General features: G+C 37.1%; 1 protein-coding gene across 1 annotated transcript in view; it reads right to left on the bottom strand.

Moving 5' to 3' along the window:
* The window catches only part of TTC28 (tetratricopeptide repeat domain 28), a 605,079-nt gene extending 585,461 nt beyond the window's left edge, over positions 1 to 19,618 (bottom strand). The window contains exons 1-2 of the mRNA XM_088019406.1: positions 19,613 to 19,618; positions 16,729 to 17,007 (exon numbers count right to left, since the gene is read on the bottom strand). Coding sequence (XP_087875532.1) covers positions 16,729 to 17,007; positions 19,613 to 19,618 — 285 coding nt within the window. The remainder of the gene's footprint in view (positions 1 to 16,728; positions 17,008 to 19,612) is intronic.
* Positions 19,619 to 26,916: the final 7,298 nt, after the last annotated feature.

The following is a 26,916-nucleotide window of genomic DNA, read 5'->3' as shown; positions in this document are numbered from 1 at the left end:
TGGACTTATATTGGGATACTACATAGGACAAAAATTGGAAAAATGGATTTTTAAAAAAAATGACACACTGTATGCTGTCTATAAAACACTCACTTTAGTTTCAAAGACATAAACAGGTTGAAAAAGAAAGTAGGGAAAAAGAGATATCATGCAAGCAGTAACCAAAAGAGAGATGGAGGGGCTCTATTAATTTCAGACAAAATAAATTTTAGAACCAAAATTGTTACTAAAGACAAAGAAGGATATTCAATAATGCTAAAAAGATCAGTCTCCCAGGAAGATATAATAATCATAAAAATATAAACAAAAACAAAGCCCCCAAAATACATGAAGCAAAAACTGACAGAACTGAAGGGAGAAATAGAAAATTCAACTTCTGGGATGGATGCCTGGCTGGCTCAGTCAGAAGAACATGTGGCTCTTGATCTCAGGGTCATAAGTTCAATCAAGCTCCACATTGGGTGTAGAGATTACTAAAGAAAATTAAGTAAACCTTAAAAAAAAGGAAGGAAGGAAGAGAGGGAGGGAAGGAGTGAGGGAAAGAGAGAAAGAAAGAAAATTCAACCATAATAATTGGAGAGTTCATATCCCACTTTCAATAATTAGTAAGACAATCTATCATATCAAAAAAGAAATAGGAGACTTGAACAACAAACACTACAAACTAACCAGACCTAATGGACATCTATAGAACACCTTATCCAACAACAGCAACACATTCTTCTCAGGTGCACATGAAATATTCTTGGGGACAGAAAATATGTTAGGCCATAAGCCAAGCCCAAACAAATTTAAGGGGACTGATATGATACAAAGTATGTTCTCCAATCAGAATGTAATGAAATTTGGAATCAGTAACAGAGGGAAATCTGGAAAGTCACAAATACATGGAAATTAAACATATGCATAACCTAGGGAAGCAAGGGCAAAAATGAACTATTGGGACTTCATCAAGATAAAGAGCTTTTTTGCACAGCAAAGGAAACATCAAAGAGAACAAAACCAAAAGAGAACAGACAGAATGGGAGAAGATATTTGCAAATGACATATCAGATAAAGGGCTAGTATCCAAAATCTATAAAGAACTTATCAAACTCAACATCCAAAGAACAAATAATCCAATCAAGAAATGGGCAGAAGACATGAACAGACATTTTTTGAAAGAAGACATCCAAATGGCCAACAGACACATGAAAAAGTGCTCAACATCACTCGGCATCAGGGAAATACAAATCAAAACCTCAATGAGATACCACCTCACACCAGTCAGAATGACTAAAATTAACAACTCAGGAAATGACAGATGTTGGCAAGGATACGGAGAAAGGGGAACCCTCCCACACTGTTGGTGGGAATGCAAGCTGGTGCAGCCACTCTGGAAAACAGTATGGAGGTTCCTCAAAAAGTTGAAAATAGAGCTACCCTATAACCCAGCAATTGCCCTACTGGGTATTTACCCCAAAGATACAAATGTAGTGATCCAAGGAGGCACATGCACCCCAATGTTTATAGCAGCAATATCCACAAGAGCCAAACTATGGAAAAAGCCTAGATGTCCATCCACAGATGAAGAGATAAAGAAGATGTGGTGTATATATGTACAATGGAATATTATGCAGCCATCAAAAGGAATGAAATCCTGCCATTTGCAACGACGTGGATGGAACTAGAGGGTATTATGCTAAGCGAAATAGTCAATCAGAGAAAGACAAGTATCATATGATCTTACTGATATGAGGAATTTGAGAAACAAGACAGAGGATCATGGGGAAGGGAGGGAAAAATGAAACAAGATGAAACCAGAGAGGGAGACAAACCATAAGAGACTCATAATCTCAGGAAACAAACTGAGGGATGCTGGAGTGGAGGGGAGTGAGAGGGATGGGGTGGCAGGGTGATGGACACTGGGGAGGGTATGTACTATGGTGAGCACTGTGAACTGTGTAAGACTGATGAATCACAGACCTGTACCCCTGAAACAAATAATACATTATATGTTAATAAAAAAAATTTTTTAAACCCGATTATAATATCTAACAGTATTTTAAAATATAAATTTGGGTTGGTGTTATTTCCAAAAGTCTTTCCATTATTACTCTGTTCTATATGAAGGACTATTTCCATTCTTAAAATTTTATTAGTTGTAATTACCTATCTATATCCCACAGGATATAGTGGAATTCTTGGGTATGACATTAAAGTCTCTAAATTTGTGTATAAAAAAAAAGAAAGAAAGAAAAGAAAGTGGATTAGTGGCCTCCAGGAGCTGGGTTGGAGGGCGAATGGGGAGTGACTGTTAATGAGTATGGGTTTTGGGGGGTGGTTAAAATTAGATAATGGCAATGATTGCACAACTCTGTGAATATACTAAAAATCACTAAATTATAAATGTTAAAAGGGTGAATCTTATAGTATGTGAATTACATCTCAATAAAGCTATTTTTTTAAAAAACAAAAACAAAAAAGTAAAAAATAAATAAATAAACATATGCATAGGGGCACCTGGGTGGCTCAGTCATTAAGCATCTGCCTTCAGCTCAGGTCATGATCCCAGGGTCCTGGGATCAAGCCCCACATTGGGCTCTCTGCTCAGCAGAAAGCTTGCTTCTCCCTCTGCCTGCCGCTCCCCCGGCTTGTGCTCTCTCTCTCTCTGACAAATAAATAAATAAAATTAAAAAAAAAAAACATATGCATAACCTTTAACTAGACTGACCATAAATTAAGTATGTCACTCATCTAGTTAAAATCTTCTAATGACATCCCATGAGTATCTGAATAAAATATTACTTCCTTATAATGGCTTAAAAGGCCCAGCATGACCTGGCCACTGCCCACCTCAACAGTTATCTCTGACCACCTCCTTTTCACTCACTCACTCACTCACTCACACTCACTATGCTCCACTGGCCTTTGTGTTATTTTCTTCAATTGGCCGCATTCAAACTAGCTGTTTATTCTGCCTACAATGCACTTTGCCCACTTCTGGTTCTTTCAGGTCTCATCTGAATCATCTCCCACAAACTCTTTTCCATAACTCTGTCATCCCTTTTTTCTCAGTACTCTCCCATCCTTTTACTCTGTTTGAAATTATCTTCAGAGCATTTATTACTTTCAAACTTTATTATCTGCTTCTCCCCACTGGAATGTTAGTTTTAACTTTGTTCTGCATAGTTCTTGGTTGAATCACTAAGGTTTAGAAGACTGCCGATGGGGCACCTGGGTGGCTCAGTCAGTTGGGTGACTGACTCTTGATTTCAGCTCAGGTCATGAGTTCAGAGTTGTGAGATCAAGCTCTGTGTCAGACTCCACACTCAATAGGGAGTCAACTTGAATTCTCTCTCTCCCGCTCCTTCCGCCCCTCCCTACTCCCTGCACACTCTCTCTCTAAAAAATAAATAAATCTTTAAAAAAGAATACTGCCTAGCATGCAGAAACATTCAATAAATAAATTTATCTTTTTTTAAGATTTTATTTATTTGACAGAGAGAGAGCACAAGCAGGGGGAGCAGCAGAGGGGAACAGAGAAGCAGGCTACAGGGCTCGATCCCAGGACCCTGGGATGATGACCTGAGCCAAAGGCAGACGCTTAACCAACTGAGCCACCCAGGTGACCCAAATAAATTTCTTACTAAAAAAAAAAAAAAAAAATTGAAATTATAAAAAAACATATATACTCCCAAAAGTGTGTAATTAAGGCACACTATTAAGATTATCTAGCTTAAAAACATTTTTGATGCATTTCTGTTATTAAGCTCCAATGTACTTATTTAAAAAAAAAAAAGCTCCAAGGCATTTAAAACACTTTGTTTACTTGTAATAATAAGTCAAAGGCAAATAAATTGTGATGTCAGACTCTGGTTTGTATTATAGGAAACTGAAATTGAATAGTCTCCTCAACATCATATGAATATATCAGTGTTAAAACTTGAAAGAGAATTCTGAACTCTTAAGATTTCTTAATTGATGAACTCCTTTGTTTAGGGGAGCAGTATAGTAAGTATACTGATTAAGGAAAAATTCTTCAGAATCAGACAAGACTAGATTAAAGTCCAACTCTTGTACTCTTCTACTACCTGGATGTTATTTAATCTCTCACTAAGTATAAATGTTCACTTTTGTAAAGTTAGGATAACAATATCTACATAAGATTATTGTGAGTACAGGGGCGCTTGGGTGGCTCAGTCGGTTAATAAGCATCTGCCTTCAGCTCAGGTCATGATCCCAGGGTCCTGGGATCAAGTCCCACATCGGGCTCCTTGCTCAGCGGAAGTCTGCTTCTCCCCCTGCCTGCCCATTCCCCTGCTTGTGCTGGGGCTCTTGCTCTCTCTCTCTCTCCCTTTGACAAATAAGTAAATAAATAAATCTTTAAAAAATAAATAAAATAAGATATAGGCAAACCAAAAAGAAACATGAGGGGCGCCTGGCTGGCTCAGTTGGTTAAGCGACTGCCTTTGGCTCAGGTCATGATCCTGGAGTCCTGGGATCGAGTCCCGCATCGGGCTCCCTGCTCGGCAGGGAGTCTGCTTCTCCCTCTGACCCTCTCCCCTCTCATGCTCTCTCTCTCTCTCATTCTCTCTCATAAATAAATAAAATCTTTAAAAAAAAAAAAACCCTTAAAAAAATTAAAAAAAAGAAACATGAGGCCAAGATATATTTTAACATTTTTTTCTTACATATAACTGTCATCAGGTATAATACCTGACAAAGTATAATACTCTCTCATCAAGTATTATACTTGATAATAGGATTCTGTCATCAAGTATAATCAATGAATGAGAATATGAGAAGAGCTTTAAATTCATGCAGAAAGAGAAGATATTTATCATATGCTTTACAATTAATGGGAAAGTCCCCCTGTGGAACTTACATAGTTTTTATATAGTTACACCATATGAAAATCCACCATTCCTTTGGGTTTCTTTTCCTATGGTATCCTTAAAGAATATAACTATTTTGTAACTCATAATTCACACTAAAATTATATAAACTACTTCACAAACAACATGTCTGAACAGATGTGATTCAAGAAAATTCCAAACCAGAAAGATCAAGGGTATACAGTTAAAATAAAATAGATACAACTGAAAAGGGATATGTTCTAGGAAAGAGGGTATATGATTATGTACCACACTGTGTATATGATTTGACAAAGAATACTGGGGTAAATTATAAGGATGGCTACAGATTCTTCCATTTCTATATATGTCCTTGGGTAATCCCCTCCTTTGGTGGGTCTGGGGTTGGCCATGTGACTTACTCTGGCCAATGGGACAATAGCATATATGGTACAATCAGACTCACAATATGCTTGTGCATTGCTGCTTCCACTCTCCTGCAGTTGTAGAAACCCTACAATTGCCATGGGAAGAAGCCTAGGAAAACCTGCAAGACGATAAGAGACACATAGCGCAGTTGCTGTTATTCTCCTAGCCAGCAGTATACCAAGTGTCAGAAATGTGAGTGAGACAGTCTTAGATGATCCAACCATCAGGCAAACCTCTAGTTGAACTTGAACACATGAGCAAGTCCAGCAGAAATCAGCTGAGTCAGTCAAGGTCAGAAGAGCCACTCAGCAGGCATACAGAATCTTGAGCTAAATAAATGGCTGGTTGTTATTTTAAGTCACTATTTTGGAGTGATTTGTTACAAAGCAAAAACTAGTAGATACAAGTACAGATCAACAATGCATTCTTTTTTTTTAATCATGGGAAAGAGGTAGAATACCAAAACAATGAAAAAAGATTAATATGCTAAATTAAAAAAAGAAGACAAATCAACTTAAGACAGTAGTAGAACTATGCTTACCTATAGTAAATGCTTATTATTTATTGAAAACAAATAAATGAAATCAAATAAATGAAATATAGCACACTTAAAAAAGAGTAAGAGGATCTGATAAGTTATTCAAAAGAGCATATGTCCTCTATACCTGGCAAAAAATAATTCTTCCTCTTCCCTCTGCAACAGATAGATCTTAATGGAATATTTTATCCATTTCATCAACACACTATTTAAAAAATGATCAGCAGAAACTGCAAGTATTCAGGAGATTACTGAGATTATTATAAAGAGAAGAAAAATGCTCAAAAGATATTTGGGTAGTTTGACTAAAAGTTATGTGCATCTACATACAAATATCATCATGATGATAATGATCATCATCATTAATAACGATAATATGTTAATAACCTATATGTGAAAAACGCTGTTCTAAGCACCTAACATTACTTTATTTAATCCTCAATACAACCCTTCAAGGTTTGTGATGTTAACCCAGCTTGCAAACGGGAAAAGTGAGGCGTATGGAGGTAAAGCAAGACGTAAGGAGAAAAAACCCTAGCTCCAACTCCAAAGACCCAGCAGTTCTCGCTTCACATGTATACTGTTTCAATACACGAATTTCAGTCAGTTACCACAGTTAAATGACTCCAAATCCCTATTAATGCAATTTAAATTTCAATTACCATGGTATATTAACTGTGAGTAAATGCACAAAGTGCAAATGCCGCTGCTGGTTCTTCACTCCACAATTGCTATATAATTAAGAAATATGCATCCTGATTACTGACCAATCACATCACTTGTTTCAAAGTCTGTGGTGATTGGCCACTGCACATCTGTTATTCAGCTCACACAGAAACAGCAAAAAAGTAGCTGTGTTGCCTCTTTATCTTCCAGTGAGAAACCTATGTGGTCACTTTATAAAAATGGGTTTTTGAAAAAGAATTGAGGAGTAAAGGGGCACCTGGGTGGCCCAGTCAGGTAAGCTTTCCACTCTTGGTTGCAGCTCAGGTCATGATCTCAGGGTCTTGGGCTTGAGGCCCACGACCAGCTCAGCATGGAGTCTGCTTGAGATTCTCTCTCTGCCTTCCTCTCAGCCCCTCCCGCTCATTCTCTCTCTCAAATAAATAAATGTCTTTTAAAAAAAGGAATTGAGGAATAATAATGAGTGCAGCAAAGACATAAAGAGTGATAATGCTGGAGGTAAAATTCAAATCAAACATAAAGGGAGTTATAGAAGAAACAGCTGCCCATGGAAAAGTTGATACAGCCACTGTTCAAGAGGTCCAGTTGGAAGAACTTAGTGAGGATGAACTTGTCAACATAAATGAGGAAAGTAGTTGTGACAAAAAGGCTGAAATGTTCCAGAGAACATGATGCTGGCAAAATTACTATAACTACAGGAATGCTCAATCAATAAAGATTAACATTTTAGAAGCCAATCCAAACTAGAAAGTAGTATGGCAATTTGCCAAGGCATAGAAAAGATACTCTGTATTATAAGTTATGAGAAGAAAGCAGTGAGCACTGTTCAAATAACTACAGATAAGTTTTCTACAGAAAAATAAAACAAATTCTCAATGTTTCTAACATTTTAAATCACAGTGTACTAAATAAATATTAGTTTTAATAATTTTTCCATTCCTTATACACTTATAATCCACAGTAAGAGAGTTTTCAGTGTTTTGACAAAAACTTTTAAAGGTCACAGAATAGTCAAAATTGTTGCAAAGTTCACACTGCAAGATTTTTCAGCTTGTACAGTTGTTTCTATGGTAATGTGTTACCATGCAAAGCAAGGTCTGCCTGTATGTCCTATTTATATTACACTGTGCTATCTCACTAAACACATGAAAGGTTATAATGTAAGAGATTTGAAAGAAATGTTAGATTCCTTCCACAACTGATTAAAAAGTGGACTAAACATGGGGCGCCTGGGTGCTCAGTCAGTTAAGCTTCTGCCTTCAGCCCAGATCATGATCCCGGAGTCATAGGATCGAGTCCCGCATTGGGCTCCCTGCTCAGTGGAATCCGCTTCTCCCTTTGCCCCTCAACCCGCTCGTGCTCTCTCTCTCTCACTCTGTCTCCCTCTCAAATAAAAAAATAAAATCTTTAAAGATTTTATTTCTGTATTTGACAGAGAGACACAGCGAGAGAGGGAACACAAGCAGGGGGAGTGGGAGAGGAAGAAGCAGGCTTCCCGCCAAGCAGGGAGCCCGATGTGGGGCTCGATCCCAGCACCCTGGGATCATGACCTGAGCCGAAGGCAGACACTTAATGACTGAGCCACCCAGGCGCCCCTAAATAAAATCTTTAAAAAAAAAAAAAGTGGACTAAACCTATTGAGGAATTTGGCTAATTTCAAACAAAAACTTCTAAACTGTTCAAGGGATTAAGTTTATGGTCTCTGATGTCTGCATCCATAGAAGTCTTCAATAAGAAATGTACAATTAATCTCTTAATTTTCTCATTGATTTAGAAACTAAGGTTTTAAAAAAATAGAAAGAAAGTTTAAAAATTTAAGGTGTCCAGCAAGGTCTGGGCTATAAAATAAATAGAAGACAAACTTTCAAGGAATTTTCAAGCTAATTTAAGACTCAGATAAAATTCAAGTAACATGTCTATATAACAACATAAGTAAGTAATTGAGATTAACAATAGACAATGTTATATTCACAGAGGCTCAATGTAGCTTTCAGGGAAAGGTGAGAATTGAACTAGGCTTACTTTAGGGGCGCCTGGGTGGCAGTTGCCTAGTTGGTTAGGCAACTGCCTACAGCTCAGGTCATGATCCTGGAGTCCCGGGATCGAGTCCCGCATTGGGCTCCCTGCTCAGCAGGGAGTCTGCTTCTCCCTCTGACCCTCTTCCCTCTCATGCTCTCTATCTCTCATTCTCTCTCAAATAAATAAATAAAATTAAAATAAATAAATAATGAACTAGGCTTACTTTACCAAATAATAGAGCAAGGGAGAAAACTCCAGGCATAAAGCTTGGCATAAAAAGGAAGGAAGAAGAAAGAAGAAAAGACTTGATCCACAAGAACAGTAGGTTTGTCAGCACAATAGCAAGAAATAAAGGGGCAAATGAGACCACTGGTGCAGAGCCTTGAATATCAGGTCACTTGGAAACATAGAACAACAGAAAGTTTCTCATGAGAACATTGTTACAATAAAAAATGTCACAACAAAATAAGAATGAAACTATAATAACCTAGACTGTAATACTGGCTGTGGAAATAAACTGCATAAAATATATATAGACTACATTCAAGAAAGAATGCAGAAGACTTACTGACCAATTCAAAGAATGAAAAAGGAAATGGAGATAAATATTCTAAATGAATGAGACCAGTAACTGGGAACAATGACCCCAAAAAGAGAACTCAAAACATCAAGAAAGCCACTGGGTCTAAGAAGGCAAGATGACTTTGTTGGGGATCCACTGAACATAAGCCCTTATATCACTGGAAAGACATCACTTCTGCTTCCACTAACTACTAAGCAAGATCCTAGTGAACCCACTCCCACACAGAAAACACCTATAAAATCTAGATATAATACAAAAAGGACCCACCTGAAAGCACTGGAGAGTGAAGAGAAAGCAGATTCTGGAGGAAGAGAGCTATGAGGTGAATTCCCAATCAGAGTGGTGAGCAGGGTGACAGGAACATTGTCCTTCTGGCTGAGGAAATCAGAACTGAAGCACAGGAACCACTGCCTTTGGGCAAGGAGGAAAGCAATCCCAGAAGGAAAAGAACCGGAAAAAAGATACTCAAATCCTGTCTACCTACATCTTTAGTTAACCCTCGAGTTATACAGATATGGAACAAATTTAAAGCAGTTCAAATAAAGACAAAATATCTGCACTGAAATTAGAGCTGCAATTCAAGAAACAAAGTATGCAATACTATTCTAATCAAGATAAAAACCTGCCAAACAACATCAACAACAATCAAAAACAATGAAAAACTCTCAAGAGAAAAAAAACAAATCAACTCAAAAAGTAGTCCAAAAAACCCAATAAACAATAGGAAATGAATAACAGAGGAACAAAAACAGAGAATACAAAGAAAAAAAATGGTACAGAAAAAAGTCAACACGATCAATAATTACATTAAATGGTAATTGACAAAGATTCCAATTAAAAGGCAGAGACTGACAAAATTTATTTAAAAGACAAGCAATTATATACTATCCAAAAGAGATAAATATTAAATATAAAGGCCCAGGGAAGTTGAAAATATATGGGTATAAGAAGATATATAATGCAAAGAGTAAGTAAAAGAAAGTTGGAGTGGTTATATTAGTATCAAACAAAATAGATTTAAGGACAATAATTACCACACAGATAAAAAGGGACCTTGCATAGGGGCGCCTGGGTAGCTCTGTCGTTAAGCATCTGCCTTGGGTTAAGGTCATGATCCCAGGGTCCTGGAATTGAGCCCTGCATCGGGCTCCCTGCTCAGCGGGAGGCCTGCTTCTCCCTCTACCAGTCCCCCTGCTTGTATTCCCTCTCTCGCTATGTCTCTCTCTGTCAAATAAATTAAAAAATCTTAAAAAAAAAAGGGGGGGGGACCTTGCATAATAAAAGGATCAATTCATCAAGAAGACAGAATAATAAAAGGGTATATGTTAATAATAAAGCCTCAAAAAACATGAAGCAAAAATTGGCAATATTAAAGAAAGAGCCAATTCCAAAATCTTAATTGTGGATTTTAACTTCTTTATTCCAATAACTGATGGAATAATTAGACAAAAACAAAACAAAAACAAAGGCATCAAAGACATAGAAGACATGAACAACAGTGTCAATCACCTTGAGTTAACTGGTATCTATAGAATCAAGCCTAACAACTGCAGAATACATATTCTTTTCAAGCACTCACAGCAGGTTCAACAGGATAAAACATACAATGAGCCATAAGAAAAACCCCAGTAAATTTTTAAAAATTAATACCATACCAAATGTGTTCATCAATCACAATGCATTTAAGTTAGATATCAACAATAAGATAACTTTAAAAATAAGAAATATTAGAAAATTAAGCAATAATCTTCCAAATAACCCATGGATCAAAGAAGCACTCCCAAGGAATCTAAGAAGATATTTAATATTTCTAAAATATTATAATATTTCTGAAGAGAATGACAAAATATAATGTCAAAATTTGTGGGATGCAGCAAAAGCAGTGCTAGGAGAGAATATTTTAGTTTTAAGTGCTTATGTTTAAAAAAAGAAGAAATATTTAAAATCAATGGCCTAAGTTCCCATCTTAAGAAAAAAAAAAGAGCAAATTAAATGTAAAATTATTAGAAGGAAGGAAATAATAAAGAGTAGAAATTGATGGGGGCGCCTGGGTGCCTCAGTTGGTTAAGCAACTGCCTTCGGCTCAGGTCATGATCCTGGGGTCCTGGGATCGAGCCCCGCATCAGGCTCACTGCTCGGCGGGAAGCTTGCTTCTCCCTCACCCACTCCCCCTGCTTGGGTTCCCTCTCTCGCTGTCTCTGTCTCTCTGTCAAATAAATAAATAAAATCTTAAAAAAAAAAGTAGAAATTGATGAAAGAGAAAATGTACGATAATATTATCAATGAAACTAATACCTGATTGAATAGGAAGATGAAAAACATTGATAAATCTCTAAGCAGACTAATGAGACAAAAGAGAGAAGACATAAATTAACAATATCAGGAATGAAAGAAAGGACATCACTAAAGATCCCACAAAAATTGAAAGGATAATAAGGGAATGTTATTAACAACTTGATAGCAATAAACTTGCAACCCAAATTAAATGTAAAAATTTACTGAAAGAAACAAAATACCAAACTAATCTGATTAGAATTAGAAAATCTGAATGGTCTTATATCAATCAAAGAAATTGAATTCATAATTAAAACCTTTCCACAAAGAAAAGTCCATGTAAAGATAGCTTCCTTGGTGAATTCTACCGAATACTTAAGGAAGAAATAATACCAATTCAACACAAACTCTTTTTTTTTTAAGATTTTATTTATTTATTTGAGAGAGAGAGAAAATGAGAGAGAGAGAGAGCACAAGCAAGGGGGGGGGGCAAAGGGAGAAGGAGAAATAGACAACCCTGCAGAGCAGGGAGCCCGACGTGAGGCATCCGAGGACCGCAGGATCATGATCTAAGCCAAAGGCAGACACTTAACTGACTGAGCAACCCAGGTGCCCCTGCCAACATAAACTCTTCCAGAAAACACAAGAAGAGAGAACACTTCACAACTCATTGTATCTGGCCAGTATCACTCTGATACCAAAACCAGGCAAAGACATCATCAAAAATGAAAATACAGATCAATATACTTCATAAAGATAGATGCAAAAACTCTTAACAATTGAGTGCCTAGGTGGCTCAGTTGGTTAAGCATCTGCCTCCAGCTCACGTCATGATCCCAGGGTCCTGGAATCAAGCCCCACCTGGGGCTCTCTGCTCAGTGGGGAGCCTATTTCTCCCTCTCCCTCTGCCTGTTGCTCCCCCTGCTTGTGCACCCTCTCTCTCTGTCAAATAAATAAATTAATTTAATTAAATTAAATAAACTCTTGGGGCACCTGGGTGGCTTAGTTGGTTAAGCAACTGCCTTCGGCTCAGGTCATGATCCCAGGGTCTTGGGATCGAGCCCCGCATCAGGCTCCCTGCTCAGCAGGGAACCTGCTTCTCCCTCTCCATCTGCCACTCCCCTGCTTGTGCTCTCCTCCTGTCTCTCTGTCAAATAAATAAATAAAATCCTTAAAAAAAAAACACACAACAAAATTATAGCAAATCACATCCAACAATATATAAGAAGGATAAGACATAATGACTAAGTGGTATTTATCCTGTGAATGCAAGATTGGCTTAACATCCAAAAACAAAATCAATTTAATTTACCATACTAAAAGACTGAGAAAAAAATTATGATTTCAATAAATGAAGGAAAAAATTCAGCACTCAGTCATAATAGAAACTGAAGGGAACATCCTCCACTGGATTAAGGACATCATCCTCAACAATAAAAAGCTCAAAGCTTTCCCGCTAAGATCAGGAATGACTAAAGTAAGTTGGCTCTCACCATTTCTATTCAAAATTATACTGGATATCCTAACCAGTACAATGGAACAAGAGAAAAAAATAAAAAGCATATGCAAAGAAAGAAAGAAGTAGAATGGTCATTACTGACAGATTATATAATCATGTACTAAGAAATCCTAAAGCAACTGCAAAAAAATGCCACTAGAACTTAAAAGTGAATTCAACACTGTCACATGAAACAAAGTACAAAAATATACTATATTTCTGTAGACTAGCAATGAAAAAATAGAAAACAGAAAATTTTAAATCAATTTATAATAGCATCAGAAAACAAAATACTTATGGGGTACCTCGGTGGCTCAGTAGGTTAAGTGTCTAACTCTTGGTTTCAGCTTAGGTTATGATCTCAGTGTCATGAGATGGAGCTCTGCATGGGGCTCCATGCTCATGGCAGAGTCCACTTGTCCCTCTCCCTCCCCCTCTGTCCTTCCCCCTCTACCCTTCCCCAACTCCATGCACATATGTGCACAAGCACATGCTCTCTCTCTCTCTCTAAAATAAGTAAATAAAATCTTTTTTAAAATAAGCAAAATACTTAGGAATATTTTTTTTAATTGTGCAAGAAGTGAACACTGAAAACTATAAAAAGTTGCAAAGGAAAATGAAGAGTACTAAATAAATGGAGAGATATACCATGTTCTTGGATTAGAAGACTGAACAATGTTAAAATGGCAATTCTCTCCAAATTGCTCTAGAAGTTCAATGCAATCCCATTAATTTCCCAGTTGGCTTTTGAGGAAATTGATAAGCTTTTTTCATAACTTACATTAAAATGCAGAGAGAATACCAAAAAGCCTAGAAAAAGAAAAACAAAGATGGAAGACTCACAATACTTGACGTCAAGACATAAAATAAAGGTACAGTAATCAAGACAGTGTGGTTAGGGCATAGGACAGATAGATAGATCAATGGAACAAAACAGAGACCAATAATAGCCCCATACTTTTATGGTCAAATGGTTTGTGGCAAAGTTACCAAAGATAATTCAATGGGGAAAGGATAGTCTTTTCAACAAATGTTGCTGGAACATAATCATCTATACTGAAAAAAAAAATAAATAAATCTTGACCTCTATCTCATACCCTGAAAGAATCATAGACATAAAGGTAAAAAACTATAAAAATTGTAGGGGCACTTGGGTGGCTCAGTCGTTAAGTGTCTGCCTTCAGCTCAGGTCATGATCCCAGCTTCCTGGGATCGAGCCCTGAATCAGGCTCCCTGCTCCGTGGGAAGCCTGCTTCTCCCTCTCCCACTCCCCCTGCTTGTGTTCCCTCTCTCGCTGTGTCTCTCACTGTCAAATAAATAAATAAAATCTTTAAAATATATATATAATAATTTTAGAAAAGAACCTAAGAAAAACTTTATAACCCTGAGTAAGATAAATATTTCTTAAACAGGACACAAAAAGAATGAACATAAACAGACAATAGCTAAGAGACAGGGATAAGTATCATAATTTAGTAATAAGACTGGGCTTATTGTTTTGGGGAGGCTTTCATAGTGCTTTGTTCATACCTCTTTTGCAGCCCATATCAAACCAAAATCATTTTTCATTCAGACAAAATACACATAAATAAAAGACTCTCTATCCAATCTCCGGAACCCTTGGATGTTTACATAAAAAACTACCATAGAGACAGAGCTTGGAAGAGATAGAAATTGGGTTTTATGTTTTCCCTCATCAAAATAGATAATACTGACATTTCAGAGAAACACTTCAGAAAGGCAAAAGGATTATACTGAAAAGTTAAAAAAGTCAAAATGAAAAAGAAAGGTGAAATGATAAAATTTCAAGACATATCTTTATAACAAAAGAGTACAAGTGAATCTTCTTTTACAGAGTGAGTATATTCCTAGAAAAATAAGTATAAAATCAAGTTTTTCTTAAATGAGAAAAAAATTATGCAGCAGTGGTAATTTATTTATAAATTAATTTTATTATGAATCACATTGTGTATGAAAACCTGTTCATAATCTCAATAATAAAAACTAATTTATATTTTATATAATTCTAGATATCCCTGTTAAGTTTGCTTAAAGTCAAATATGGAACTAAATTTTTTTTAAGATTTTATTTATTTGAAGAAGTTATTTATTTGAGAAGCAGGCTTCTCCCTCTCCCACTCCCCCTGCTTGTGTTCCCTCTCTTGCTGTCTCTCTCTGTGTGTCAAATAAATAAATAAAATCTTTAATTAAAAAAAAGAAAAGAAAAAAATCAGAGAATAAACCTTGATAGAAGTTACCTTAAAAGGCTGATTTTTCATCTATAATCATAAAAGTGCACCTTTTAAAGCCATTTTTGTGTGTTGATTTAAATCACAAGACATTGACAAAAGAAAGTGGAATGACATAGAAAAAGGAAAAGGATAAAAGTTTAAAAGTGTTCACAAATAGGGGGCACCTAAGTGGCAGTTGGTTAAGTGGCGGACTCTTGGTTTCAGTTCACATGGTGATCTCAGAGTCGTGGGATCAAGCCCCAGGTCAGGAGTGTGCTTAAGACTTCTATCACTCTCCCTCTGCCCCTCCCCGCTGTTCTCACTTGCTCTTTCTGAAATAATCTTTTTTTTAAGTGTTCAGAAATATAAGAAGAATATAAAATAAGTAGATCCAAAAAAGGAAGGAATGGAGATACTTAATTTGAAAATTAAGCTATTTATCAGGCTCATTGCATCAATACAGACTTTAAAAGAAAAAGGAAATGAGAAAGAGAAGACACATGCCAAGTCTTGCTAGAATAATTTACTAATTTGTACCTTTAATAAAAATGTCACAGTCAAAGCTATTATCTACCAAACACATACTATGAACAAGTAACATATTATCTGACTCTTAAGTAGCCTTACAAGATAAGTATTATTATCCCATTTATCTTAACCCTAGAGAGGTTAAGAAATTTACCAAAAGCCATACTGTCATTAACAAAAGAGAAGGAATTTGAACCTGTGTCTGTCCTTTGATAACAGCATTCTAACTCCCAAATGATGTCATATAACAATTTTTTAAAACAGACTTTGTTTAATCTACAATAATTATAGTTACAAAAGAACTCCTTTAGGGAATTACAAAATACTAAACAATTCATGAGGCAGCAGCAACACTGGAAATTCCACTGAATGAGGACAAAAATACCCACCAGAGTTAAAGTATAAATTAATATGACTATGACATTAATAAGGCAGTAAGGATATTTTTTAAATCTCTAGCAAATATCCATCAACTTTTGTTAACATAACACAAAGCCAAGAACGGGATCAAATGCTTTTGCGATTCAATAAAAAAATATCTCAAACATTTCAGCACATCTTAAGAAATATTTTCTAAAATAGACTGGGGGTTAGACGGTGAATAGGCATACTGAAAACAAAGTATGTACAAAGCAAAGATAATTCAAGTCTTAAACTATTCAAGGAAACATAGATAATTAAAATGATGTATTAGAAAAAATAAGTTTCTCTGATTAAATACCATCTGAAAACAAGCAGTCATTAACAGGGAATAATAAAATTAATTATTTTAAGTTGGAAGAAAGAAACCATCTCCATCTGAAACATCTGTGCAAAAAGAAGATGTCAAAACCTATACAAATGACTAAAATGTATCCTATCAAGGAACTAAGTGAAAAAAAAAATTCAAATTCCAAACATACAGGAAAAGAATTAAACTTGAACATGGACAGCAGTTTCCAAGCATTAAAAAGGGAAGCCATTCACTAGTGTACCAGCTCAATGAGGCCCTTCTACACTTCACTGATGTACAGACTATTAAAATATTAATAACTGCAAATTCAATAAAATGTTACATTAAAATAAGAAATCAGCACACAAGAATCTGTGAAAGTAAATGAAATTTCTACCTTTGGCCATTTGGGATTGAGAAGTCGAGCTTTGATTGCATCATCCAGTGCCTTGTCATACTGCTGGATTTTCATATAGGCTGCAGATCTATTGCTGTATAAGATGCAGTTCTGAGGGTCAACAGCCAAGGCTTCATTGTACAGAACAATAGCTGTGTGAAAATCTCCATCATGACAGGCCTGGTTACTCTGACGAACCTTCTCAACAAATTCAGCTTTGCTCAACAATGGTCCATCAGGACTTCTCCGACCAAGAGTCTTAGCACCAAAGAGAGGAATCTACAAACAAAGAAACTTTGTCAGATAATCCAGAGGGTTTCCTTCTCTGAACTTGAAGAGAACAGGAAAATTCTTCATGCTCTGCTTTACACAGAAAACTTTTGTATCCTGAAAGACAATAAACTTTCCAAGAAGCAGCCAACATATTACCTTGAAAATATATATATATGTTTTTATATATACATATGGTTATAAACATATATAATTACATTTTTTTGATTGAGAAAGTGAATGAATGAATACAAAAGAAAACTCAGGCTTTTTTCCTTGGCGATTTACAGTTAATACTAAGGGAGGGCAACTGGCTGGCTCACTCAGTAGAGCATGAGACTCTTGATCTCAGGGTCCTAAGTTCGAGCCCCATGTTGGGTGTAGAGATTACATACATACACACAAAAAGTTGTATTAAGGGAAAGAATACAAATATAAGCCAAAGAGAAAATATGATCTCAACCATATTGACAGCTGCACTTAAAAAATGAAAGAAACAGGATCAAAATATTAACTATGCTGTTATCTCTGAATATAAAATTATGGGTTATTTTTATTTTGTTAAAATTTTCTCTTATCCAAATGTTATGTAATGACCATAAGTTTTAAACTTTTTTTAAATTAAAGATTTCATTTATTTGAGAGAGAGTGAGCGAGCATGAGAGCTAGAGAGAGAGAGCAAGTTTGCGCACTAGCAGGGGGGAGGGGTAGAGAGAGAGAGGGAGAAGCAGACTCCCCACTGAGCAGGGAGCCTGATGCGGGATTTGATCCCAACACTCTGGGATCATGACGCGAGCTGAAGGCAGACACTTAACTGACTGAGTCACCCAGGTGCCCAAGTTTTAAATTGAAAAAAATAAAAACAAAACTTTTAAAACATAAATTTTAGGAGCACCTGGGTGGCTCAGTCAGGTAAGCATCTGACTCTTGATCTCAGCTCAGGTCTTAATCTCAGGGTGGTGAGTTCAAGCCCTGCATTGGGTTCTGCATTGGCCGCGGAGCCTACTTAAAAAAAAAAAAAAAAGCATAAATTTTAATGTATCAATGAATCTTTTTAGACTGGCAGATTTGGTAATTAGGCCATTACCATGGAATTTCAAAGACAAACACCAGTTTTTGGAAATCAAAAAGAAAAAAAACCTGCTGTAAACTGTATCTTGGTGATTTAAGACCTGTTTTTTGTTTTTTCCAAATCATTAAGTTTTCTATGACTTAATAATAGTGACCTTAAAACCAAAGGGAGTGAATGAATCAAACATTACTCATTTTTAAACAGGAAAGTCATGAACTGCATCAGAGTCCCAAGAGAAGAAACTTTAGGCAGCAGTATCCAGACAGACAGTTCACAATTCTAATGAGGCTCGTCCTGAGTAAAATTAAAACAAAAAGTGTAAAAGTGTAATTTGCTTCCCCATGTCTTTCTTTAAGACTAAGTCCAATCCCTCCATTCAAAAGAGGGCAGATCTGATAGGTAACACACCAATACTTAGAAAAATAACTGACTCCCATAGAGACATTTGCTTTAAAAAGGACAAATTCCACAGAAAGAAGAAAGGCAGAGCTGATCTCCTACATAGGCAGCCACTGTTTTTCCTCTGTTTACAGGGATGCCATGTCCTAGATTTCCAGGACAGTTTGAAACATTAAAATATCCTAGAAATTTCAAATATCAGGGTCCAGTTTTTTTTTTTATTATTATTCATTTAAGAGAAAGAGCACAAGCAAGGGGAGCAGCAGCAGAGGGAGAGGGAAAAGCAGACTCCCTGCTGAGCAGGGAGCCCAATGCGGGGCTCAATCCCAGGACCCGATTCCAGGACCCAGAGATCATGACCCAAGCCAAAGGCAGATGCCCACCCATCTGAGTCACCCAGGTGCCCCTCCATGTCCAGTTATATCCCTCAACTCCCTGATACTACAAGTGGCTAACTAAGAAAGTATTCTGGTTAGTTTGTTGTTGTTGTTTTAAACTATGATCATGAAACATACTGCTTGAAAATGAATGGACTAATGTAACATTTAGCAAATAACAAAGATTTTCCTAAAGAGTCTTGATTTTTTATTATTTTATCTACATAATCAAACCAATGTATGAGATACTGACAATGTATGAAACTGATTTCATTTTGGAAAACATACACATCATGACTCCAAATAAGGGCAGTACTAGCCATAAGTTATGAAAGCCAACCTTGTATTTGAAAACTGAAGAGTATGACATAAAAATACAAATAACACCCTTTAAAGTAAAATGGTTAGGTTCAAATGTAGCCTAAAGGTGAAAACGACATGTTCCTACTATTACAGCATTTCCTACTTGTCAGAGTAATAATTTTGGTTCATTGCCAATATAGATAAGAATCAGATTAACAAAAGAAGGGTTCTGGGGTGCCTGGGTGTCTCAGTCGGTTAAGCATTTGACTTCAGCACAGGTCATGATTTCAGGGTCCTGGGACGGAGCCCCGGTCAGGCTCCATGCTCAGCAGGGAGTCTGATTCTCCCTTTCCCTCTGCCCTTCCCTTATCCACCCCCTATTACTGCTCTCTTAAAATGAATAAATGAATGAATGAATAGATAGATAGTAAATAAATAAATAAATAGTTCTGCATTTTATTACCTCCATATACAGTAACATTTCCCAAAATATGTTCCTCTAAGAACTCTTAGGTCCTCAGAATACTTGGATGAACAAAGATAAATGAGATTCTGCTTTAGTGGAAGAGCTCTCAGAGCTTTTATTTTGTACACTGTGAATCTGAGAGGGGAGAAACCATACATACAAGATCAAAGGACCTTTTTGGTAGAGTATCTTGACAGACAAGAAACTGCTTAAAACTCTGATATGAACTGGGGCGCCTAGCTGGCTCAGTCAGAAGAGCACGAAACTCTCCATCTCAGGGTCACAAATTTAAGCCCCGAGTTGGGGATAGAGATTACTTTAAAAAACAAAAAAGGAGGGGTGCCTGGGTGGCTCAGTCAAGTAAGAATCTGCCTTCGGCTCAGGTCATGATCCCAGGGTACTGGGATCGAGCCCCATGCCAGGCTCCCTGCTCAGTAGGGGTCTGCTAATCCTTCTTCTCTGTTCATTCTCTTTCTCTCTCAAATAAATAAATAAAATCTTTAAAAAACCTCTGATGTAAACTATTAAATAAAGCCTCTAGGAGCAAAGTAAAACGCCATGGAAAAGTGCAAGTGCAGAAAGATTATAAATACCAGAGAATTCTAACATCATCCTCACCACCAAGTGTCCATAAATTTAAAACAAAGGGGCACTCTAATACGTGTCCAGAAGCTTCTAATTTGTCAAAATATTCCTGTTCCTACTACGCTAGCTACAATATGCTCCTCAGGAGGCTAATAAATAGCATTTTGTGTAGTTAAAAAAAGGAATATAATTTACCTAGTCCCTCTTTATCCTCTCAGCTACTGATAAAATCTGCATGACAGAGAGAAAAAAAGACTATTGCATGTATTTTTCAGATTATGTATATATATTATATATTTATATATATATTTAAAAATATTTTTTTCAGATTTTATATATATATGCACATACACATATAGTACTTGGAAAAACTGGCCATATTAAATTCAGAAACAAATGGACTGAATAGTACTACTTATGAATATTTTTTAAAATAAAATGAAACTTTAAATCACTATTTACTTAAACTGCTGATGATATTCTTTCATTTCTAATATATTTCACTTATTTACAGTTTATCGATGTCAACATATATTAACATCATGGATATTTTTCTCTGACCTCTGACAAACTCATCTTGAAAGTCGTGACAATAGAGATGAAATAGGCTCAAAACATACAGATGAAAATAGGCGCAAACATAGAGGAAATAGGCTCAAAATATTCAGCCACATACACTTATCAAACCACAATTGTTCCAGACCAGTTATAATTTTAATTTTTTTATTGTAATGTTAATCACCATATATTATTACATCATTAGTTTTTGATGTAGTATTCCATGATTCATTGTTTCTGCATAACACCCAGTGCTCCACGCTCTTTAGAGACGCTGCCCTCTTTAATACCCATCACCAGGCTAACCCATCCCCCCACCCCCCTCCCCTCTAGAACCCTCAGTTTGTTTTTCAGAGTCCATCGTCTCTCATGGTTCGTGTCCCCCTCTGACTTACTCCTCTTCATTCTTCCCCTCCTGCTATGTTCTTTTTTTTTTCTTAACATATGTTGCATTATTTGTTTCAGAAGTACAAATCTGTCATTCAACAGTATTGCACAATTCACAGCGCTCACGATAGCACATACCCTCCCCAATGTCTATCACCCACCCACCCCATCCCTCCCACCCCCCACCACTCCAGCAACACTCAGTTTGTTTCCTGAGATTAAGAATTCTTCATATCAGTGAGGTCATATGATAGGTCTTTCTCTGATTGACTTATTTCACTCAGCATAACACCCTCCAGTTCCATCCACGTCATTGCAAATGCCAAGCTCTCATTCCTTTTGATGGCTGCATAATATTCCATTGTGTATATATACCACTCTTCCTTATCCATTCATCTGTCGATGGACATCTTGGCTCTTTCCACAGTTTGGCTATTGTGGACATTGCTGCTATAAACATTGGGGTGCACGTACCCCTTCGGATCCCTACATTTGTGTCTTTGGGGTAAATACCCAGTAGTGCAATTGCTGGATCGTATGGTAGCTCTATTTTCAACTGTTTGAGGAACCTCCATACTGTTTTCCAGAGGGGTTGCACCAGCTTGCATTCCCACCAACAGTGGAGGAGGGTTCCCCTTTCTCCACATCCCCGCCAAAATCTGTCATTTCCTGACTTGTTAATTTTAGCCATTCTGACTGGTGTGAGGTGGTATCTCATTGAGGTTTTAATTTGGATTTCCCTGATGCCGAGCGATGTTGAGCACGTTTTCATGTGTCTGTTGGCCGTTTGGATGTCTTCTTTGGAAAAATGTCTGTTCATGTCTTCTGCCCATTTCTTGATTGGATTATTTGTTCTTTGGGTGTTGAGTTTGATAAGTTCTTTCCAGATTTTGGACACCGGCCCTTTATCTGATATGTCATTTGCAAATATTTTCTCCCATTCTGTCGGTTGTCTTTTGGTTTTGTGGACTGTTTCTTTTGCTGTGCAAAAGCTTTTTATCTTGATGAAAATCCCAATAGTTCATTTTTGTCCTTGCTTCCCTTGCCTTTGGCGATGTTTCTAGGAAGAAGTTGCTGCGGCTGAGGTCGAAGAGGGTGCTACCTGTGTTCTCCTTTAGGATTTTGATGGACTCCTGTCTCACGTTTAGGTCTTTCAACCATTTGGAGTCTATTTTTGTGTGTGGTGTAAGGAAATGGTCCAGTTTCATTCTTCTGCATGAGGCTATCCAATTTTCCCAACACCATTTCTTGAAGAGACTGTCTTTTTTCCATTGGACATTCTTTCCTGCTTTGTCAAAGATAAGTTGACCGTAGAGTTGAGGGTCCATTTCTGGGCTCTCGATTCTGTTCCATTGATCTATGTGTGTTTTTGTTGTCCCAGTACCATACTGTCTTGATGATGGCAGCTTTGTAATAGAGCTGGAAGTCCGGAATTGTGATGCCACCAGCTTTGCTTTTCTTTTTCAAGATTCCTCTGGCTATTCGGGGTTTCTTCTGGTTCCATACAAATTTTAGGATTATTTGTTCCATTTCTTTGAAAAAAGTGGATGGTATTTTGATGGGGATTGCACTGAATGTGTAGATTGCTCTAGGTAGCATTGACATCTTCACAATGTTGGTTCTCCCAATCCGTGAGCATGGAATGTTTTTCCATTACTTTGTGTCTTCTTCAATTTCTTTCATGAGTATTTTATAGTTTTCTGAGTACAGATCCTTTGTCTCTTTGGTTAAATTTATTCCTAGGTATCTTATGGTTTTGGGTGCAATTGTAAATGGGATCGACTCCTTGATTTGTCTCTCTTCTGTTTTGTTGTTGGTGTATAGGAATGCCACTGATTTCTGTGCATTGATTTTATATCATGCTACTTTACTGAAATCCTGTATGAGTTCTAGCAGTTTTGGGGTGGAGTCTTTTGGGGTTTCCACATACAGTATCATATCATCTGCAAAGAGTGAGAGTTTGACTTCCTCTTTGCCGATTGGGATGCCTTTGATTTCTTTTTGTTGTCTGATTGCCGTGGCTAGGACTTCTAATACTATGTTGAATAGCAGGGGTGATAGTGGACATCCCTGCCGCATTCCTGACCTTAGGGGAAAAGCTCTCAGCTTTTCCCCATTGAGGATGATATTCGCTGTAGGTTTTTCATAGATGGCTTTTATGATATTGAGGTATGTACCCTCTATCCCTATACTCTGAAGAGTTTTGATCAAGAAAGGATGCTGTACTTTGTCAAATGCTTTTTCTGCATCTATTGAGAGGATCATATGACTCTTGTTCTTTCTTTTGTCAATGTATTGTATCACGTTGATTGATTTGCAGATGTTGAACCATCCTTGCAGCCCAGGGATAAATCCCACTTGATCGTGGTGAATAATCCTTTTAATGTACTGTTGGATCCTATTGGCTAGTATTTTGGTGGGAATTTTTGCATCCGTGTTCATCAAGGATATTGGCCTGTAATTCTCCTTTTTGATGGGGTCTTTGTCTGGTTTTGGGATCAAGGTAATGCTGGCCTCATAAAATGAGTTTGGAAGTTTTCCTTCCATTTCTATTTTTTGGAACAGTTTCAGGAGAATAGGTATTAATTCTTCTTTAAATGTCTGATAGAATTCCCCTGGGAAGCCATCTGGCCCTGGGCTTTTGTTTGTTGGGAGATTTTTGATGACTGCTTCAATTTCCTTAGTGGCTATAGGTCTGTTCAGGTTTTCTATTTCTACCTGGTTCAGTTTTGGTAGTTGATACATCTCTAGGAATGCACCCATTTCTTCCAGGTTATCTAATTTGCTGGCATAGAGTTGCTCATAATATGTTCTTATAATTCTTTGTATGTCTTTGGTGTTGGTTGTGATCTCTCCTCTTTCATTCATGATTTTGTTGATTTGGGTCATTTCTCTTTTCTTTTTGATCAGTCTGGCCAAGGGTTTATCAATCTTGTTAATTCCTTCAAAGAACCAGCTCCTAGTTTCGTTGATCTGTTCTACTGCTCTTTTGGTTTCTAGTTCATTGATTTCTGCTCTGATCTTTATTATTTCTCTTCTCCTGCTGGGTTTAGGCTTTATTTGCTGTTCTTTCTCCAGCTCCTTTAGGTGTAGGGTTAGGTTCTGTATTTGAGACCTTTCTTGTTTCTTGAGAAAGGCTTGTATTGCTATATACTTTCCTCTCAGGACTGTCTTTGCTATATCCCAAAGATTTTGAACAGTTGTGTTTTCATTTTCATTGGTTTCCATGAATGTTTTTAATTCTTCTTTAATTCCTGGTTGACCCATTCATTCTTTAGTAGGATGCTCTTTAGCCTCCATGTATTTGATTTCTTTCCGACTTTCCTCTTGTGATTGAGTTCTAGTTTCAAAGCACTGTGGTCTGAAAATATGCAGGGAATGATCCCAATCTTTTGGTACCGGTTGAGACCTGATTTGTGACCTAGGATGTGATCAATTCTGGAGAATGTTCCATGGGCACTAGAGAAGAATGTGTATTCCGTTGCTTTGGGATGGAATGTTCTGAATATGTCTGTGAAGTCCATTTGGTCCAGTGTGTCATTTAAAGTCTTTATTTCCTTATTGATCTTTTGCTTAGATGATCTGTCCATTTCAGTCAGGGGGGTGTTAAAGTCCCCCACTATTATTGTATTGTTGTCAATGTGTTTCTTCGCTTTGTTATTAATTGCCTTATATAATTGGCTGCTCCCATGTTAGGGCCATAGATATTTACAACTGTTAGATCTTCTTGTTGGATAGACCCTTTAAGTAGGATATAGTGTCCTTCCTCATCTCTTATGACAGTCTTTGTTTTAAAATCTAATTTGTCTGATATAAGGATTGCCACCCCAGCTTTCTTTTGGTGTCCATTAGCATGGTAAATGGTTTTCCACCCCCTCACTTTCAATCTGGGGGTGTCTTTGGGTCTAAAATGAGTCTCTTGCAGACAGCATATGGATGGGTCTTGTTTTTTAATCCAATCTGATAGCCTGTGTCTTTTGATTGGGGCATTCAGCCCATTTACATTCAGGGTAACTATTGAAAGGTATGAATTTAGTGCCATTGTATTGCCTGTAAGGTGATTGTTACTGTATATTGTCTGTGTTCCTTTCTGATCTATGCTGCTTTTAGGCTCTCTCTTTGCTTAGAGGACCCCTTTCAATATTTCTTGGAGGGCTGGTTTCGTGTTTGCACATTCCTTTAGTTTTTGTTTGTTCTGGAAGCTTTTGATCTCTCCTTCTATTTTCAATGACAGCCTAGCTGGATATAGTATTCTTGGCTGCATATATTTCTCGTTTAGTGCTCTGAAGATATCTTGCCAGTCCTTTCTGGCCTGCCAGGTCTCTGTGGATAGGTCTGTTGCCAATCTATTTTTTCTACCATTGTAGGTTACATATCTCTTCTCCCAAGCTGCTTTCAGGATTTTCTCTTTGTCTCTGAGACTCGTAAGTTTTAGTATTAGATGTTGGGGTGTTGACCTATTTTTATTGATTTTGAGAGGGGTTCTCTGTGCCTCCTGGATGTTCATGCCTGTTTCCTTCCTCACATTAGGGAAGTTCTCTGCTATTATTTGCTCCAATATACCTTCTACCCCTCTCTCTCTTTCTTCTTCTTCTGGGATCCCAATTACTCTAATGTTGTTTTGTCTTATCGTAGCGCTTATCTCTCGAATTCTACCCTCGTGATCCTGTAGTTGTTTCTCTTTTTCTCAGCCTCTTTATTTTCCATCATTTGGTCTTCTATATCGCTGATTCTCTCTTCTGCCTCATTTATCCTAGCAGTTAGTGCCCCCATTTTTTATTGCACTTCATCAATAGCCTTTTTGATTTCGACTTGGTTAGATTTTAGTTCTTTTATTTCTCCAGAAAGGGTTTCTCTAATAACTTCCACTTTCAAGCCCAGCTACTATCTTTCAAGTCATGATTCTGAACTCTAGGTCCGACATCGCACTAATGTCCATATTGAGTAGGTCCCTGGCTGACGGTACTACCTCTTGTTCTTTTTGCTGAGGTGATTTTTTTCGTCTTGTCATTTTGTCCAGAGGAGAACAGATGAATGAGAGAACGAAATGCTAACAGGTTAACAATGTCCCCAGCAAATATACTCTATACAAATCAGAAAAGACCTGAAACCAGGGGGGAAAAAAGGGAAAGAAAGAAAGAAGAAAGAGAAAAAAAAAAAAGAAAAAAAAAGATAAAAAAACAGAACAAGGGCGCCTGGGTGGCTCAGTTGGTTAGGCGACTGCCTTCGGCTCAGGTCATGATCCTGGAGTCCCGGGATCGAGTCCCACATCGGGCTTCCTGCTCAGCAGGGAGTCTGCTTCTCTCTCTGACCCTCTTCCTTCTTCCCTCTTGTGCTATCTCTCATTCTCTCTCTCTCTCTCAAATAAAATCTTTAAAAAAATAACACACATAAAAATTATTTAAAAAAAAAGAACAATACAAAAAAAGCAGAATATGATCAAATATGATCAGGCTGGTGCATAGATCAGTGCCACACACTAGATTTTGGGCATATTTTGGTCTGTTAGAAAAAAGTGCCTCCTAAAATTTTAAAGGAAGAAAGACATATATGTACAAAATAAGGGTTGATACAATGAAGGGATGGAAGATGACTATAAAGATGAAAATTATAAAAGATTTTATAAAAGGAATTGATAAGTTGTTTGAAAAAAGAAAGAAGAAGATTTTTAAAAAAAAAGAAAAGAAAAAAGGGAGAGAATGTGATCAGGCAGGAGACTAGAACAAAGCCATACACTAGTGATTTAGGGTATATTTTGATCTGTTAGAAGA

The sequence above is a fragment of the Eumetopias jubatus genome, unplaced genomic scaffold (assembly GCF_037043125.1).
Source record: "Eumetopias jubatus isolate StellerSeaLion01/CBP00866 unplaced genomic scaffold, mEumJub1_p1.0 scaffold_16, whole genome shotgun sequence".
Classification (NCBI taxonomy): Eukaryota; Metazoa; Chordata; class Mammalia; order Carnivora; family Otariidae; genus Eumetopias; species Eumetopias jubatus.
Note: the sequence above shows the minus strand (reverse complement) of the source record. Positions and strands in the feature narration are given on the sequence as shown.